The 20,214-nt window shown below is 40.9% G+C and overlaps 1 protein-coding gene across 6 annotated transcripts in view; it reads right to left on the reverse strand.

The window, feature by feature from the left end:
* The window catches only part of Nlg-4 (neuroligin 4), a 425,248-nt gene that overhangs the window by 76,717 nt on the left and 328,317 nt on the right, over window positions 1–20,214 (reverse strand). For all 6 annotated transcript variants that reach the window (XR_013079732.1, XR_013079733.1, XM_076765746.1 and 3 more), the window contains one exon: window positions 15,266–15,417. Coding sequence is in view for 4 of the 6 variants with exons in the window: in XM_076765746.1 (XP_076621861.1) it covers window positions 15,266–15,417 (152 nt within the window). In the remaining 2 variants the exon portion in view is untranslated. The remainder of the gene's footprint in view (window positions 1–15,265; window positions 15,418–20,214) is intronic.

Genomic DNA, 20,214 nt, shown 5'->3' on the forward strand with positions numbered 1-20,214 from the left:
GTCATTAGACATACCCTCGAAATCCTACCCACTTTCGAGAAAAAAATTCGAGAAGGTGTGAAGTTTTACCATAAAATTAAAAAATTTCAAATCGTTCTGGAAAAAATATTTTCGTTTGTAGGGGTCAATTACAATAATTTTTGGTGGATAGACATACCCCCGAAATCCTACGTGTTTTCGAGAAATAAATTCCTTACCAAAAATATAATGTCTGACCATATCATTGATATGTTTCCCTGAAATTGAAAAGTCTCAAATCGCTCTGGAAAAATTATTTTCGGTTGTATGGGTCAATTACAATCATTTTTTGTCAGGAGACATATACCCGAAATCCTACGTGTTTTCGAGAAAAAAATTCAGTTCTGGCGGAACTTTAAACGTTGATAACTGTTTAACAAAGCCGTCATCAACAAATTGGTATTCTTGATTTTCGTCTTATTTTGGCCTCTAGAATCTCCCATTACAATTTTTCCGAGGGGTGGCCGAACACCCTGTATAAATGGAGAATGCACTTCAAATATTTACTACTGGAAGTAATTCTGGCCCGACGAAACGGTTTGTTTAGCTTTTAAGGAATTCATGGATCAAACAAGGAGACGGGAATAAAAATTCAACAAATGTATGTAAAAGGCATCGCGATACATGTTTCATGCGTTGTTATGAAGGCTCGTAAAACACTGTAACGTGTTAGCAGAGCGCTGCGATGCATGTAAAATTTCCTTCGTCGTTTATTACGATTCCGAACGCAGTCTGCCATATTTATCAAACAGTGCGATTGACAATCAATAATAAAAAAGGAGCCCTTCAACGGCAGGCAAATCAAGCAACCAGTTTATCAGAGTGCGGCAAACACATATTTGCAGACTCATTCTATCAAGAATTGCCTCTGACTTCCTGTCGGTTTCCTTCTGTAATTCTACCTTCCATTGCAAACCCTAAATATCGCCATGAGAAGAGAAACGTTAGCAATTCTTATTTTTCTGAAACATAGTCTTCGATAAAAAATTCTTGATTAATCTACATATCAAGTAAAGTTCATATTTATTCGATCGAAACGTTCTACTTGAAACATTGGAGAACAATTTGGCGGTCAGATTAACGAGACGCCGAACTGTTAAAAAATCGACCTGGAATTACAATGTCGTAAGAAGCTGAACACCTACAAATTCCTCGAATGCTGTATTCTCGTTTATTCTCGAAGAATTTGCCGATAAGCCGTTCTCGTCCTGTTCTGCATCGTAACTATACTGTTAAATCTCTTCGGGTCTCGAACAAGAGGGGAGGGTGGATTCTCGAACAGAACGAATCAGAACCGTGTTATAGGGGATTCGACCCGGGCGCGACGCTTCTTTCTGCCTCGTTTAATATTCCCCTGGGTTCGATACGAAATAATCCTCGTTAATCGTCGGCCCCGAATCCCGGCTAACGTTTAAACACCATAAATCCAGTGGCTCGCGCCCTCCGTATTAGAATCAATGTCTAGTGTCCATTAAATCGCCGGCGAGCGATAAATAACGCGAACCGGGGCACTTAAAACTTCACAGTCGCATTAGCGCGTTAGGATACAAGGTTAATTTCATCGCGCGGTTCGATCAATTACAACGCTGCCTATCGATATTTTCGGATAATAGCTTATTACACAATGGCGTCGTAGTAGCGCGCGCTCGCGCACGAATTCAAATAACGGACGGTATCGATTTCGTATTTATTATCGGGCCGGCAGTAACGTAGTTTATCATAATTTACGGCAAATAGGCCAGCACCCCGTGCCATCACACGTCGTAATTTAGGCTTGACTGACGCTAACTCCGTGGGATTATCCCTTCTGCCCACCTGGATTCAACGCGTCATAGCCCCCGTCCGTTATGGACTTTGCGGTTTAAACGTTTTTTTCTTTCGACGGTAGACGACGAGTCGCGTAATTGACGGCGGCGCGGGCCGAGTCCTCGTTTCGCGAAATATTGGAAGAAACGATGATGGATTCGTTCGTTTTCCTGCACGCCGACGTCGAATGCACGCGTTCTCTTGTTGCAGTCGTTTGTAATCATTTTGCTCGGGATGACGATGGGCGGTGGCGTGCCCACTGTTCCGCAGCTGCGTAATATATTTGCCGTTAGACACTATTCCATTGTGCTCTTAACTGATATTCGTCGGTGGACTACGGATGTTTATGCGAGAAACGTACGACATTTGTACACGTAACATTTGCACATTTCCGTGAAAAATAAAAAGGCAACGCACATTGCAAGATACGTGCATCGAATACTAAAAACGTTCAAAATAAAAACATTAAAGCCGAATTATAGCTGCGAGTTCTCCGAATATTCGTAGAATTTTTTAACGAAATACTCACGCTGCTTGAAAAGTCGAATATCTTGAAAAATGGTCGTCCAATTCGTATTGAGAAATTAAAATAAAATAAAATTAAAGTCGTACGGTCGCGAAGGCAAGTTTCGTTGGAATCGGTGAAAGCTGTCGTCGCGGTTTATATTTTTTAATAAAAATCATGACCGAAACGCCTTCTGTTTGTACACGGACCGCAATATATTTCAATTTAAACAAAATCCTGATATTGGGGGGGAGAAGGTGATCGATATGGCATGGAACGACCCTCACGTCGATTACTGGACAGCCAATGTACACGGCGGTACGAGTGGATCGTGCACCCATTACAGACAGACCTGCCGTTTTGTCATTGCACGTATGCCGGGGGGAACTCCTTCCCAATAATGGAAATGGAGAGGGCATTCAGGTAGAGATTGCGCCGTGCGGTAGATTGCTCTGACGTCGTACAAAGCTTGGCGAGCAGACGACACTACCAGGGGATGCTCTTCTCCCGGTGATCCGGCGACTTTTCTCTCCCCTCAAAAGAGAAACAGCCCGGATCCCGGGGTAAGGCTATTGTCAAGGTTATGCCTCGAAACTCGCTCGAGCGAATTTCTCGCTCAGAGACGTCGGCTCTTTTCTTTTTGCCTTCCTTTATCTCTCTCTCTTCTCGTTTTTTTCTTTTTTTTTTTGCAATGACACAAAGCTCTTCGAAACCCTGGGACCAACTTTCGTCGCATTGTACGCGTTCGATACGAGCTCGATTCATGCGGGGATTACGATCGAACTCACCTTTTTGAAAATGCGAACGATAGTGATCTTTTTCCGGATACGGCGGCGGAACACGAGCCATTATTCTGGTTATGTATGAAAAGGCAATCGACGATGATTCCTTAAGCAGCTTTGTTGGTACCTTGTGCATTGTGTTATTGTTAGTTGACACATTTATTGCGGACGACACCGTTTTGGCCGTTTGAACGAGCCGCTGATTAGGAAAGCGATCGAACTCGATAATTAACGAAACTTTTTTAATTACATTTTATAATATAGACTCGCCATCAGTTTTGTCGATATACGAAGTCGAATATTGTCTAATCGGATTGTATGGATTTTAAAAGTAGAAATGGAAAGCTTTTCAACATATATACATATGTATAATTTATTGTAAATATCTATACCTGCTCGGAAATATCCCAAACACCAATTTTAACGAACGTCAAAATGTTGCTTTCGCATAATTCTCTATCGAGTAAGGACTCGTTTTTGGTAAATCTGGAATATTTTTTAACCAATTAAGGAATTGTAGGATAAATATAGCATAGGATTAAATAACAGTCGTGGAATATTTGGAATATTAGGAAAACAAGCACAGCAATTCTACTTAATTAGGGCACGGAAACAACTCGAAATCTTAAACGTGGTAGACAATTACCAGCGAGGACAAAGACATTAGTAGAAAATTGCTTCAGTAACGATAACGTAGGTAGAGCAACACATGGGAATAGGTCCAAATTACACAATTCGTCCGTAGCACATTTGTCAGTCTGCCAGTTAATTATTCTTCGGTATTTTTTAATAATCATTAACTAAAAAAATTCATAAAACGAAGCCAGTTTCTGTCAACTATCATTCTTGGAGTAATACTGCTTTGATGAATTTCTTTCTGTACGATTATAAAATTATACTTAATAGTATTAGAATAAGCATAGATTCAGTATCAAGTGGTAAGTATAACCCCAAATTATGTGTATGTATATTTTATTGCACCGATTACCTGGGATGTCCCATTAACATTTACTCTTTTATTTCCTACTCTTGATATACACTCCTCCAAAATGGAACAAAATATTAAAAAGATCGTGCATTAAATTTTAAGGGGATCCTTGTAAGGTTTTAATCTTCGACATCATGGTAGTTTTAATGGGTCGTTGTTTATTCGCTTATCATAATGGTTAGGTAATAGTCATCGATGGTCAACAGTGACGCTGACACCAAGGTCAAAGGTCCAGAAATGGATCAACCGAAATAGTTCTATAGATCAGGCTGTCTTTGACTATCAATTTTGTCTTTGCGTCTCCCCACTCTTCCATCTTAGGAAGAGGTATATGGACAGTCACTGCTAACATACTCTTTCAGTACTCCCGAAACTTCCAGGGTGGTCGGGTCTCGCGAATTCGGGGGCCTACCACTGGCCATTAGTGAACCGGGCTGACCACTGGTGACCAGGACTGACCAGAACTGACCACTACTGCCCACTACTGACCACTACTGACCACTGCTGGGCCGTGATGACCGACGGTAAGAATTGTTTAAAATTCTTCTCCTCATTTCTATTTATTATCTCATTTCAATTTCGCTGTAACGAACTGCCTGACTGCTATTGCCACAATAGGAATATTTTCTTACCTTACAGTTGACCATTGGTAACTAGCCATTATTTATATCATTCGTTAAAAGTACAACGTATAATTGTATAATGGGTCAGTGTAAAGATTGAAAAAGAAAAGAGTACACGATCACTTTTAGCTGGGTAATGCAATTACTAATTAAAAACTAAATAATATTAGCAAATTGCCTGCGATCCGCCTTTCATAGGTCATCATAAATATAGAGCTTCTTCACTAAGTTAGTTTTGATTCTCATTGATTCATCAAAGATTTTAGAGTATTGTCACAGACGAAGTATACGAGTAGATCTTCCAATATATTTTTTCGGCCCATTTTTATGGGGTCTTCAAACCCCATTACCATTTCCGTGTCACTCGGAACATTACCAACAGATTTAGAAATAAATTTCAATCCTTTCCATAGACAATTTATATATATTTACGTACACACTACAGCTGTTTGTCCATCAATACTAATTCAGTGAATAGTTTCTCAACTGTCAGATGGGGCCACGAAAGTCCATAAGGTGTAAGGTCAACTCGTATACCTCGTCTGTGATACAATTATTTTGCAACGCGAGTGCTTTGTCGGTATTTGTTTTCTCGCGTTGCTGCACGATTGCGTCACTTTTTAATCTGACGTCGGTTAATCGCGGATAGCCACGCCTGGAGAGACGGAAGCTGGCAGTAATTCCTCGGTTGTCGGTCCCAGGAGAATCGCCACCGTTGGCCGACTGAACTTTTACTCGACCGTAGAATGGACGATAAAGTCACTTACGGTCACACGTGACCGATTCTTGGACCGAGAGTTTATCGTTTGGCTTTTATTTTTTGCCTGACACCTTCTTGCGTCCTCCCTCTTCTCGCGTTCATACGTTTCCACGACGACGGAAGGGATGGCCGAGAGGAGGCGACTTAAATTGTTTCCAGGGCGACTAGTAACGGACTGTGTGTGTCGAACAACCGGCTCTCGCGCAGTGGAAAAGTCGTACCTAGACTGGAACTTTTCTATTTGCTAGGGGAATCATAGACAGTGAGAGGGGTATGCGGGACCGTCGGGCAAGAATCACGGATTGAAATTTACTCGGAAAGTTTGCCATCGAGGCGCCCTCCGCTTCCGGGCGCCGGGAAACACCGGAAAGAAAGTAAATATGTCAGGTTCGATCCGAGCTCGAGTGGCTAGCCGAGAGGGTTGTCGAGTTTTTTCGGCGAATAAGAGATCCAGCAGACGCGACGAGTGACTTTCTTCCTTCCTTCCTTCGTATGGTGGGAACGAGCCTCGAGAAAGATACTGCGAGCGAGAAACTATGTTCCTCGCCTTCTTTGGCACCAGCGGTCTGTTTTGTATCTCGGAAACAACGTTGCGAAAATATTTCCTTCGAGGGAAAGTTACTCCCCTTGTCGTCGAGAAATAATTAGGTCCAGGCATCCGAGTTTAACGTTTACGCACGCAAGATACGCAATTCGTCACCATTTCTGACCGTAACTGGCGATTCAAAAACGAATAAGTCTTCCCGGCCAGTTAGACAGTCGAATTCGCGATCGAAATAATTCATTTTGAGGGCGAAAACGAACCAGTATGGTCGTGTCTCATCCCCGTGGCAATCGTACGCCGACTATTTTTTCCTCGTTAATCAAACGAACGATAAAAAAAAAATACCGGTCGACGGGGCGAACGAGCTCGTTTCTGTCGCGAATTAACAATCAACGCGTGCTGATTGCGAGGCGAATAAAATCTGATTCGCGTTAAAATTCGAACAGTCGTCGTTTCAGGAGCGATCAGGTGATTTTACTTGCTCTGTCGGTTGAGCAGACAAAAAAAACGAGACCTGGATTCAGCGATCCGAACTGTATATAGCTGTGCAAATCGAGCAGACGAAGTTAGGAAACCGTTGACACGTGAAAAGTCAAATACGAAACCATGACAGTCCTGTGCTCTCGGTCGTTTCAGCAAAGTAAACAAATTCGACGTCCGTTAAAACATTGATGATCTCAAAAAAGAAAAAAGGTAACATATATAAATGATTTGGATGCTCCATCATATGTACAAGGTATTCGGCACACCCTGATATTCGCCCTGGGAAAAATTTTAATGGGTGATTCTAGAGGCCAAAATAAGGTGAAAATCAAGAATATCAATTTCTTGACTGATGCATCATTAAAAAGTTATTAACAAATTAAATTAAAAAATTTCAAATAGTTCTGGAAAAATTATTTCTGGATGCAGGGGTCAATTATAAGCATTTTTGGTGAATACATATATCTCTGAAATCCTATCCACTTTCAAGAAAAAAATTCGGATAGGTGTTGAAATTTTTTGGCAAAAAAGGTTTTTCAAATTGTTCTGAAAAAAATTATTTTCGGTTGCAAGAGTCGATTGCAATCATTTTTGGTCATTACACATACCCCCGAAATCCTACGCATTTTCGAGAAAAAAATTCCTTACCGAAAATATAATTTCTGGCCAGAAATGTCTGCCCGAATTTTCATGCGAATCTTTAAAACGTCATAACTTCTAAACGGATTGGACGATTTTAATGTTTAAAAAAGCAAACTACGCGTATTTTGATGGGGAATATGTACAAATCGCAAAAATATTCGAAAAGTTGGTCCTTGACCCCGCAAAATGGGAAAAACCTCATAGAAATGGTCCAATTTTCAAACAGCCATTACTCCTACAATAGTGAATATATTTCAGTGAAACTTTTTTCTGAAGTAGAGCTCATGGGTACCTACAAAAAAGTATTACACAACTTTTCTGTAGGGCGTCAAACAAAAATACTAAAAATGAAAAACCAATTTTCAAGAAAAATCGACAGGGGGTAGGTGCCTAAATTTTTCGACGAAAAAAAAATTTTTCAAATCGTTCTAAAAAAATTATTTCTAGGTTCTGGAGTCAATTACAATCATTTTTGGTGAATAGACCTACCCCCGAAATCCTACCCACTTTCTAGAAAAAAATTCAGTACGGGCGGAACTTTAAACGTCAATAACTTTTTAACGAAATCTCCATCAACAAATTGGTATTCTTGATTTTCGTCTTATTTTGGCCTCTAGAATCTCCCATTAAAATTTTTCCCAGGAGTGGCCGAACACCCTGCATACGCCAGCGTGAATTTGGATGTTTTATGTTTGCAATTGCAAGTGATTGCAAGCCTTTGTCAATTGGAAAGCATCAAGGATTCGCTTTGGAAAAATGAAACTAACACTTCTTTCTTCTCATAATTCATATTGTGTGCCACAAATTTAACCACAATGTTAGTGAACAATTAAATATTTTCACTCTACATGTGTACATTAGTCTCGTTTAAAAACGATCGTTCAAATAAATAGTAGAATTCTATCAACAATTGTTTTCTAGTATTATGTTCTAACTTTCCTGCAATATTGTCCACATGTCTTTTCATTCTAAATATGTTTACCTTCAAAACTTGTTTCCTCGTACAATTTCACTTATTGCATATCTATTTCAATGCCGTTATAAAATTTATAGCAGTAACCTGAAATAACGAGACAATAAAGTCGCTTCAGAAAATTGTATCTGCACTTTGATTTGTGGTGCATCGATCGTACGCTCTAACATTGGGAAATTGCAGGATGTGCGCGGCTCCGAAGGTGGACAGGTCTGAGTTTCACTCTTTCAATCGCGAAACTAGACAAGGTGTCCGAGATTCGCGTTTGACGGGCAAATAAAGCGATTCGTTAACACTGACGTCGTTGGAATCCCAAATATTCGAGTTTCCACGGCGATCGGTGCGCGTGTCATTCGCGTTTCCATCAACGCGAACGGTTTCGTGCAAGGGAATACCGTCGACAAATAATTTCCGCGAGCGACGAATCCGGTTCGTTGACGCAATTCGCACGTTTTCATAGCCGTCGGCCCTTTTCTCTTCTATTTATTTTAAAAGCAGCTCTTTCTCGATACATATCGGCGGTGCTCGCGGTTCGCGATCGATGCGCGGCCGCAATGTCGCGTACGCGGGACGGACGGAAAAACCGGAGGTCGAAATAATATTGAATTTTTCCTCGCGGCAAGCTTCCATCGCACACGGAACGCGACCTCGAATAATATTTCAGTCGCTCGAGGGCGGACGCGTTGCAAAATTGAAATTGTTGGCTTTTCCGGTGAGCGAAACTTGATCGGGACGATGTGCGAATGAAATTACGCGGTATGTTAAACACAACATTCTTCCGTCATAATTGGTGGAAAGAGCACGTTGCTCGAAATACGAAAGGGAATAGTTTAATATGCGGGCTTGTTTTCACTGTAGCCTTTCAGCTTCTATTTGTAGTTTACCGGTTCGAATAAAATATTCGGATAAATGGCCGAGAGTGGATCTCTCGAGTATCGTGGAAATAAAATCTGCTACGGGACACCAGACGTTTTAACGAATTTATGTTCTAACGTTTACGTTAACGCGTATCATGGATTCTTGAACGATCCACCGAGGCGTACTAGCGAAACTTCCAGCGCTCGCCAACAGAGGGCTACGCTCTCTCGCAGGTACTCAAGGCTTATATAAATATTTCTTTATTGGCAGTTACCATGACGTTTCGAAACTTTTGATGTACTTTGATCGGTAGAAATTGCGTAGAAGAGAAGCCCAAGGTACACAGAGCGTAATAGACACGATTTTTTGTAATAATCAATTGAAATTAACGATTAATCCTTACTGCTGGAGATTATGAAAGCGACGGGAGGATGCTGATAGAGTCTCGTGGAAATTACGCGGCGCCATCGTCCTTATTTGTGCCCTAAATCACGGATTAAATCGGAGTCAATACGATCGCATTGGTGGCCGCCATTTGTGTAATATCTAAATAAAATTAGCATTTAAACGGACGGGACCGAATGGAAGCCATCCGGGACAGTGGTTTGCAAACAAAGAGATAACGAAATTTCGATTTCCGGCAATCTGGTTATCTTTCATATATTTCGTATATATACCGGCATCAACGACTGAGTTTTACCTCTGAAACTGCGCTCTATCACGTCGCGATTCTACACAGCTTTCCATTTTGCGAATCGTTTTGCTGTCACGGATACTTGTAACCTTGTAAACATAGAAAAACAAATTTTAAAAAAACATTTTATATGTCTCAATGACCAGTTCAGGTTTTCGATCAGTCTCAACATTAAAGGAAGGCTTCGAGATTTTGGACTTTCCAATTCTCTCGATCGCGGAATTGTTTCTTCTCGCGTTTGTCTTTAATAATGAATTTCGTAGGTCAGGAAAGGGTGGTGTTCTTACAGGGGGTTTTCACCGTGTGAAATATCGCTGCGGACTTCATCGATATTCCATTTGCAACGTTCAGCGTCACGTTTCCGAACGCGGACGGTCCTAGAAGGCGAGAAGGATCAGCGCTGTTCGTTGGCACGATCGTGTCGCGGCGAAAGGACCATATTTGAAGCCAGTCCTTTACGAGAAAGTCGTCCAATTTTCCTATAATCCTTGGTAACCCCTCTGTCCCTTAGGGGACTGGCCAAGGCGGGTCCACGTTGAAAACGAAAACTCTGTTCTATCGTCTTTGCCTTCGGTTTACCGGAATCCCCGGGATTCGGTAATAATACATGAACAGCGCGCGGTAGAAGAAAGACGGGGAAGAAGGAATTGAAATTTTGATCACCTTCGCCATTTGTATTCCCGGTTTAATGTAAAATGGCTATCTCGAGGAGAGCACTCGCAGTAGACAATGGACTTTCGCGTCGATCGTTGCTCGACGTCGAGGAAATCGTTGCGAATGTATTTTAGAGACTGCATAATCTGTCTGTGTGCCGAAGAATTGACTTTCAAAATCGTTCGATCGCTTCATCCGGATTTTGCGTGCAATAGAAAGGCGTGCTCGAGGGCTTGTTCGAATTTCTTTGAGTCGAAATCCCACAAAACCATCGATGTTTCATTTTCTTTAATCTTGTTCGCGAAATAAAGATCAAAATAGCTAAATGTGTGAAAGAAGGCAGCTCGAGAGTAACGAAGATACAAATTTTTGATAACCCGAACAAGCGAGGATAGCCGTAAATCGTATCACAGGAAACAAACAAGGAAATCACTGGGAGTTGAGGAAGTATAAGTTTAGGGAGGATATGGAAGATGTAAACGAGGCGAAGCAGAACACTTCGATGCATGTGATTCGAGGGGGAGATTGTGATAATATAAACATATACAGTCTTCTCCAATACGCGTTTCAGTATCGATTGTGACGTTCAAAACTACGACCCTTTTCGAGATGAGTATCGTGTACCTACGATATGTGTAGCAGTTCTTTTTCTTCTCGTTCAAAGGGACCAAAAATGCATTTAACTGTCTAGTACCAAGGTCGTTACCTGAGACGTTGTTAAGCTATAACTGCTAATGGATGAGATTAAAATCATTATCGAGTAAAAGCATTTTAATTTTTATGAATATTACCGCCACGCTCTCGAGTTACAGTAAATGGTGTAATGATTCCCTTCAAGTCCAGCCGACTTTTTTCAATTAGAATTCAAGCATCGAGTTTAAAACATTCTCTCAAAACTCCCTCGAGCAACTGTGCAGTAAAAGTTCTTCGAGCTTCTTGCATTTGATAATTTCCGAAAGTAGAACCGTAACAAACGAATGTTCCCTTGTTCCGAAATATATCGATGGAGTTGCGGGATATAATTCGTAGGAACTGGCAGAACTCGCGAAGCGCGAAGATTCAACCGACCTTGTATAAGATTTAAGAAGAACGCGACGCGCGCAACCCCTATTTCATCTCTTTGTCGATCGTTAAAGGTCCGCTCGTAGATCGTTACACTGAAAACGGGAATCACATTACCACATATCAATTCTCGACTTTGCAGCCGTTACACATACGCACGCACATCTATTATGCATGGGTGTATCCGCGCAGTGGTGTGTTGGGGGATGTGTATTGTCGAAGCGAAATTTACGTCGTGCGGGGCGAGGGCTACGTTGAAATATCATCGGCTCGTTTCAAGCACGGTTTTGCATATTCAGGGACGAGTAGAGAAGAGGGTCGGAACAGGGACGAACGAGTGAAAGAAAAGAGACGGAAACTGAGAGTCATGGCGGGTCAATTTGTTAGGAACACAGACACCAGAGATACAATCGTAAACAAATGGCCTCGAATAACAATTAAAAAACAAAAACGAAAAGCAGATCTGTCAAAACGTTGACAGAAAAAATTAGAGGAAAATAGTACAACGTAGGAGATTCAATTACTTTCGGTAATTATTTACCATGTTATCGGCTTCATCGATTACCAATAACGTCAAAGTATATCGGAGTGAAAAGGTTGCTGGTTACTCCGAACCCACGGTTAACCTTTAAACTTATTTTGCAGAACGATTGTTTCTCCTCGAAACCACGCGTTGCGCTCGTTGCGTAATTAAACATTTCGTCGAAATTTATTTCATTCGCGAAAATAAGCTCTCCCGTTATCGGATATTGCTGCAGCTCGTGGCGAACGAAGAGAATGAATTATTATTCGCCGCGAACGGTTTCTCGACTACAGTGCACGGCGTCACGTAAGGAAAACGTAGACGACGACCGCGCAAGCCGGCATCACGTAATGTCTTCGTGTACGTGGTTGTATCTAAACTCGCAAGCCGAAATTACTTGTTATTGTACGTCTTCTTGCCGGAGGAAACGTGAGGACGAGCGTGCACCAGCTACGTGATTAGTCGCCGTCCAGGCATGTATTTAAAAGCGATATCTCGTTACGGACAGTTTCCCCCCGACAATCGAAAAATGTTGAAAACGTGAAACTTGTAATACAAAGGGTCATCATCGTAACAATGCAATTAAAAATATCCTTGAAAAAGGGAAACTTTCTACTTAGAAAAAGGAGATGTTTTCTTTTGGTTCGTCAATAGTCATTTTTAAGGTAGAGAGTGAAACTCGAGTAAAATATACAATATATAAATAGAAATTTTGTTGGATAAAAGTAAAGGAGAAGTAAAGATCACAAAAAGCAGAATAGTATAAAAAGGTGTCACATTTTCGTCGACACTTTGCATAAAAGAAACGAGCGCGAAATGAAAACTGTAAACGAGAAATGCGTAGAAAAATGGCTCGCGAAATTGAAATAAAATATATTGTCTGACGTGAATGCGTGTTTGATGGTCAGATAAATTCGTTTTTCCGTTAATGAATATTTTATCGGAATGTTTCGTGTTTTTTTTTTTTTTTTGTATATACGTCGTGGCTCGTGTGCATTTTTCCTTCAATTTCGGGCCGCGAGTCCGATAGCCTGAATAAATTTCTGTCTGAACGAGATGCGGGGCTCGATAATTAATAAAACATAACTCATCCGTGAAAATGCGATACCGGAAACACAGAGGAGTGCGGGAAGTCAATAATAAAATTTTTGGGGGAAATTGTTTCCGTGAATACCGAAAGCGTTCCACGATGCATTTATATTTGTACTCATAGTTCTATGAAACGGTAATATAAATATAATTTGCATGGTTTCTGTAGATTGATTGCCCAATATTATTTGTGCAGCTTCGTGAAACTGCTGTCCTCGGAACGTGACTTGCATTGTTTCGCCTGGGGGTTGTTGTATATTACTTTTTACAATGTTCGGTTTTATTATATGCTATCAAAAATATCCAAGCAATCAGAGTACTATCAAACAAATTTCGAGCTTTGACGCAATATTTGTTTAAAATCTATGAATGTTCCAAATTTCAGAAATCCCCTGAATCGACAAATTTTGTCAATTTCAAGGGTGCATATAGAACAATACGAAGGTCGTTCAATAAGTTTGTCTTTAATAAGCATCATCACTCGCTCAGTTATATCCACCACATCATTTTTATTGTCGATCGAAGCAAGAAACATCCCCTTGTATCGAGACAATGCACGAGTGCACATCTGTGCAGTTTCGATGGCCAAAATCATGGAATTAAAGTTCGAATTATTACAACATCCACCGTATTCACCGGATTTGGCTCTCAGTGACTTTTTTATTTTCAAACTTAAAAAAATGGCTCGGTTCACGTCGAACGAGGAGGTCACCGCTCAAACAGATGCCTATTTTGAGGACCATCTAAAATCTTACTTTTCAGATGGCTTAAAAAAGTTGGAGAAACGCTTGGAAAAGTATATAGAGCTAAAAGGAGATTATGTTGAAACATAAAAAAAAATCTACCTAAAATAATTCGTTTCTCCATCTTTTTCTAAGGACTTATTGAACGATCCTCGTATTATTTTTCAGGGCGCGAGTTATCGTTTTATAACGAAACTTCTCCGGGTTCTTTTTCACTGGCGAAGGTGGCGTAACCCCTTAAAAGAATATTTCGAAATTCCCCGTATTTAATTTCGTCGCGTACAGTCGGAACGCCGGACGCTTCGAAATTCGATTTCGTCCGCGTATCAACGATGCGTCGCGTCTCTTCTCTTTTCCACGGCGCTCGTTAATCTGTAAATTTGAATACCGTCGACTCGCGGCTCGATCAGAAATTCAGTACGACCGTAAAACGCCCGCTCGGGGTTCGAAAAATATTTTCGCTCTAATCCGCCCTCTCTGTTTCTCTGTCTACGGTTCGTGTACCACTTTCTCCCTCCCTCCCTGCCACCCCTCCCTGGACGTTTCTTTTACCCCGTGCGTCGTTCATGAATATGGAAAATTAGACCTTTCGGGTGGCGCGCGCGATCTCCTTTTTTCGTTTTTTTTTTCCCCCCCTCTGGACTCGCGCAGTTCGCAAATTGATTCCGCGCAAGCGGGTGCTCCGGCTCTCTCGCGACGCGTCGATGTTGATTCAAAGGGAGAAAGATTGGTTTCCCGTGCGCTCTCGGACGAAAATTGAAATTTACGGCTCGCCGGGAAATGGCGAAAGAATGGATTCCACGCGACGATCGTGCGGTTTAGCCTGTCGTTAAGGTAAGACCCCGCGTCGTGCGCGATTCCGCGCGAAATTCAAATTTCTCCGCTCGCCTCGCGTCTCACGGTGCTCCATTTACTGTCGGCTGTCCTTCGAATTTCGAATTACCGACCTGTTGGAACCATTCGCCCGTCCCGGAGGCTTCTCGAGCGTTTATTTTTCTGCGTCGGTTCTTTGTTCCTTCGTTTCGGTGTACACACGAGGCTAGCAATAGAATTTATAGATTAGAAACACAGTTACGTATCTGTTCCAATCTTGAACCATCATTTCTTTATAGTAGAACACAATGTAAATTAAAAGGAAATGAATTAAAATCGTGTTTATTACATTTGCACATAAATTCATCAAATGTTTTTATGTAATGTTACTTTTATACAAACCATATGCAATGTAGTGTTTTTGGTTTATGTCCAGCTGATGAGAACTGTAAAATCTGTATGTACATAGATAGATACACAGGTATCTAATCAGAATCCAATTGTTCGGTTGCTGAAAATAAGATCTAAAATGGTTTTTTCGTATTCGGGAGCACTTACTTTCGGTGTGGTCGTAATATCGTGGAAGGGAGAGGATTAATTTAAAAATGTATGTCCTTGGATAACTAATCTAAGACCCAGAGGGAAAGTAGGGCCAGTTGGAACGAGAACCACTTCAACGGCCGATCAAGATCGCTCTCTACTCACCCAGTTCTGACGAAGTTAGCAAAGTACTGCACGATGTTCTCCGAGAGTGTCACTTCAGACCTGGTATAGTTCCTCGGGAAGTGGCCCAGACCATCCACCAACGGCGCCCCGAAAATGAAAGGCAACTCCTCACCGTGAACCGAACCCATTTTCTGAAACCAGCAACCATTAGCAACGTTAATCAGTCTCGAATAAAATTTTAATTTCTTTCGCTTTTTATAAATCGATCAGACGCTCGAAATCTTATTTAAGATTAAAATGTGTTCAACGTTTCGATCGCGTACACGTTGTCTTATTACCTGCCTCGCAGAACAAGGAAGTGAAAAATGATTAAAAAATTAAGAATTGCAATGCTTCCTCGACTCTAAATCGAAACGTTCTACTAGATTCTATGGGGACTTTACTTCGAACAGTTTGATCGAAAGTGTGGAAAGAATGTAATTATGTTGTTATTGTTATTAAAAAGGCGTCGACGCTAACACGTAGTATGAAAATTTTCTCATTATTAAATTCATTAGGACTGACTGGTAACGCGACGCTTAGCAGCCCTGGGAATTTACGGTCTCGGAGCGGATTTCACTGCAGCCTCGATCACGATGGACACGTCAGGTGCGCGTAATTTAATTTCTTCGGGTTTCGAGCCCTTTCGGTCGAAATTACCGCGTTCCCGGCCCCAACTCGCCATTACAAGATGAAATGTCGGGTGTCGTGTAATAGCTGCCGGGGAACGGCACGTGCGACGTTTCAAGTTTCTTGAGCCAGAGCTTGCTTCGTTCGGCGTGTTCCGTTGTCTCGAGCGGATTTCAGTCCTCGTCGAGAACAATATCGGCTCGAAGAGCACGAGACGAATCACAGAACACTACGATTAGCTGACGCGAGACTACGCAGCTGGCTCGTCGAACTGAACCTTACATCGACACGATTATTAATTGCCCGTAGTTGAGTATATTCGTTCGATTCTTCCATACTTCTTGGGAAAACTGACAAACAATTTTCTATGATAAACACGACAGAAATTTTTTGGCGAAAAAAATTTTTTCAAAACGTTCTGGAAAAATTATTTTTAGTTGCAGGAGCCAATTACAATCATTTTTGGTGAATAGATATACCCCCGAAATCCTACGCACTTTCGAGAAAAAAATTCCTTACAGAAAATACAATGTCTGACCATATCTCTTATATGTTTCACTGAAATTTTAGGGCGAAAAAAAATTTTTTCAAATCGATCTGAAAAAGTTATTTTCCATTCTAGGGGGCAATTACAATTATTTTTGGTCATTAGACATACCGTCGAAATCCTACCCACTTTCGAGAAAAAAATTCGAGAAGGTATGATATTTTTCGACAAAATTAAAAAATTTCAAATCGTTCTGGAAAAATTATTTTCAGTTGCAGGGATCAATTAAGATCATTTTTAGTGAATAGACATACCCCCGAAATCTTACGCACTTTCGAGAAAAAATTCGAATATGTGCCTAAATTTTTCGATGAAGAAAAATTGTTCCAACTCGTTCTGAAAAAATTACGTTTCATTGCAGAGGTCAATTACAATAATTTTTGGTGGATAGACATACTCCCGAAATCCTGCGCAGATTCGAGAAAAAAATTCGAGTAGATGGAAACATTTTTGGACGAAATTGAAAAGTTTTAAATCATTTTAGAAAAATTATCCGGCATATTTGATTTTACGACATTGCCCCAGTCTCGAATATGCCAGTTAATTGCAATTTTGCTGTATTTCGATTCAAGAAACGCTTAAATAAAACCTACTAAATGAAATGGAAATAACGTGTTTCCCAATTTTCACCGCCATTCGTTGCTGTAATTAAATGATTGTCTGTCTACGGCCAGCGAATTCTTCTTTCTTCGCAATTTCCGATAACTATCGTAAGGAATAAGTTTCTCTGCAGTTTGATTAATATCGTTGAAAAAGAGGAATTTCTGTGCAATTAATTTCTTGAATTATCGACACGGTGTCGAGCAAAAGGTGGAATTTTCGAAGGAGCTGAATTACGCGAATGGCAAGCAATTACCGGTACAGGCCCTGTTACGTTCCTTGGAACCTTTGTTCATTGTTGTCCTTAAATCGCTTGTTCCTACGAGCGATTAACGAATAGCATGAATCGTTGGTCGTGGCGAGTTTCTTTCTTAATGACGTCAATTCCCCACAGCTTCGAGTCTTTCATTGCAGCCATTAATCCGCGAAATTGTCCGAAATTCTTGGATCTTTGCTTCTCGTAGTTGTTCCAAAAAATCCCCTTTGAAAATACGCTTGGTTGCCTTACTTTCCCTTCGATTATTTTACACCTTATTTAATCCCACGTAAAATGTATTCAGTAACTTGGGTAGATTATAATACTGTTCCGAGAGAAGTCGAAAAGTACTGTAATTTCATTTCGTTCTTGAATATTAAACATCGTACGCTCAATCGCGCAACAGAGCAGTAATTATTTATTTCACGTCAAAGAGACTACAACTTTTTCTAGAAAAATGTAATCTTCTCAAGCTTTGATATAGGTGATCCGAGTTAAATCGAAATCCTGCTTCGTTTCGAGTGTCGCATTTCTCTCGAATCACAAAGGAGCGGAAAAATTGCCACTCGACGTACTCCATATGCGTCTGTAGGATTCTGAATCTTTTCTGCGACTGAAATGTCGTTTTATTAATTTAAAGTACGCCTCCACACCCTATGCCATCGTTACTTCATTTTTGCAGCTGTCATTTTCTCCATTCACTTCATTCACACACGTTGCGAACATTTCTAAATATACCCAGTAATATAGTCTAGTAATTTTGACGAATTAAGTGTTATTAAATAATTTCCGTAAGTTGCCTCTTTAAAATGCAAATTAAATTATTTTGGAGATTCATATTTTCAAATTGAAATTTTAAATTCATCGAAAGACCGTTTGTTCGCTAACTGTACGTTGTCCAAAAGTTATGTTCCAATTATGGACATGAATTATTACGTTGCAACACAGTTTATATCTACAAAAAACGTACAAATTCCAATTAGACTTCTATGTATTGTTTATTTTGCCCCACAATCTCTCGCGTTGCACCGAAATGATTTAAATATCCATTTTAACGTTTTTATTTAGCTTCTGTCTCACTACATATATTTGGAAATTCGGAAAAATAACAGTTATTAAATATTTTCGCGATTGTGTCACACAGCTTACTTGGAAATCGTACTTTAACTTTATTTATCGCGTATGTTTTGACCCGGTTGCTCAGATTTTTCGAAATCAAATGAACATTTTTAACTTTAAAGCGTGACAGTATATAATACTTGTCTATTTTTATTTCATATGAACACTTCTAGACGCGACAGTAACATATGCGTAGCAGATAGTGCAAAATCAATAGCGATTTTCTCTGAAATGCTTCTAGCAACCAGAAATCTGACAAAGCAATTTTTATTTCAGACAATAAATTTTAGACACTGAGAAGATTAGAATTGTGCATCCTTGTAATATTCGTAGCAAACGGGTTATTATTATTAAAACGGATGGCAGAATCGCGAGGGGGTGTGAAAAGAGGCAGATTAAGCTCTCCTTTTCTCGGAGAAAATTACTCTTCCGTCAGTGCCTAAGTTTATATCCCGGCAACGGGGTGGTTCGTGGCTGTTAGAAAATAGTTCCCCGGGTAAATGGAGTTCGGGGGAACAAGGGAACGAGGAAGACAGAGGTCACAGTTTCTGGTTTGTAAGAATCGGTTGGCGTTTCGGTCACGGACGGTTTCGCGAGCACAGTCTCGAACTTTTTCGAGCGGGTTGAACGTCCTCCGATGAAGCTTCCTCCCGGTAAATACTTTGACGCGCGATCCGAGTAAAAGTTCCCGGACAGATACGGGTTTCCTGATTGCGATAAAGTAAATAAGTAGCGAGAAAGAAATTACTTTATACTATTAGGTGGTCGGTGGAAAAAAGTTGCCGCGTTTTTGTTCGACCTGGCGGCAGTTCCGTGGAAGTTTTACGCGGCGGAAAACTTTCTCCGTGGGCACACTTTACGATCCACGCCCTTTTTTGCAAGATTACAGGTATAAACAAACGCGAGCGCGGAGTCTGTGCACACCGATACGAACTAATCGCAAGAAACGCAAAACTGTTCCTCCACCTTTTTCTTCAGACTTCGCGCTCTCAGTGCTTTCGAATCTTTTTCAGCGAGACGGTTCGCGAAGTAGATAGGTGCAGCGCCGGGAATGTGGAATTTTGAATAAATTGCGAAATTTAGGGGCTCGTTTAACCCTTCGAAGAATGCTCTCGAAAAATTGCGTCGATCAATTCTTGAACTTTGGAGTTTCGTAAAGGGTTGTCTCAACTCCTGATATAATAATTCGTATCTTACTTTAAATATTTCTATGCATATTAAGTGTACGCAAGTATCAGAATCGATTAATAAATGAAAATAGCGTGTTCAATTAAAAAAGTAGTCCGGTTTAAGCAACCGAATGCTGTTCGATTTCGTTGAAATATCGAACGTCGTGGCATTGTTCCGTGATCGATAAACATTGTCATTGGTTTTTCGGGATCTTTGTCTGTCTGGTATCCCCAAAGAAAGTGGGCTGCGCAACCAGCAAAATAAACAACCACCTGTCTGAGCAACGAGCAAGATAATAGACCGCAGAAGAAAGCGCATCGATCACGTTCCCTCGAATTGTTTCAGCCCGCAAGCGCGCGCCGATATGCTTTCAAATGGAATTAACGGGATCAAGAACAGCCGTGCATTCTCCGTTAACCGTGCTGCTCGACAGTGACAGAAACCAGTTGGCGAAACAACTTTGATAAAGCTCTGCGGCGACCGCGACAGTGACGAATACTCGGCGCTGGTTCGCCTTGTCGGATCGTATTTTGAATTCGGTTACCTGCATTTCTCTCAGTTCACCTAAGTTCCCTTCTTCGGAGAAGTTCGATACGTAATTCGACGTGTTGTGACTAGTCCCCATGA

The sequence above is a fragment of the Colletes latitarsis genome, chromosome 5, assembly GCF_051014445.1.
Source record: "Colletes latitarsis isolate SP2378_abdomen chromosome 5, iyColLati1, whole genome shotgun sequence".
Taxonomy (NCBI): Eukaryota; Metazoa; Arthropoda; class Insecta; order Hymenoptera; family Colletidae; genus Colletes; species Colletes latitarsis.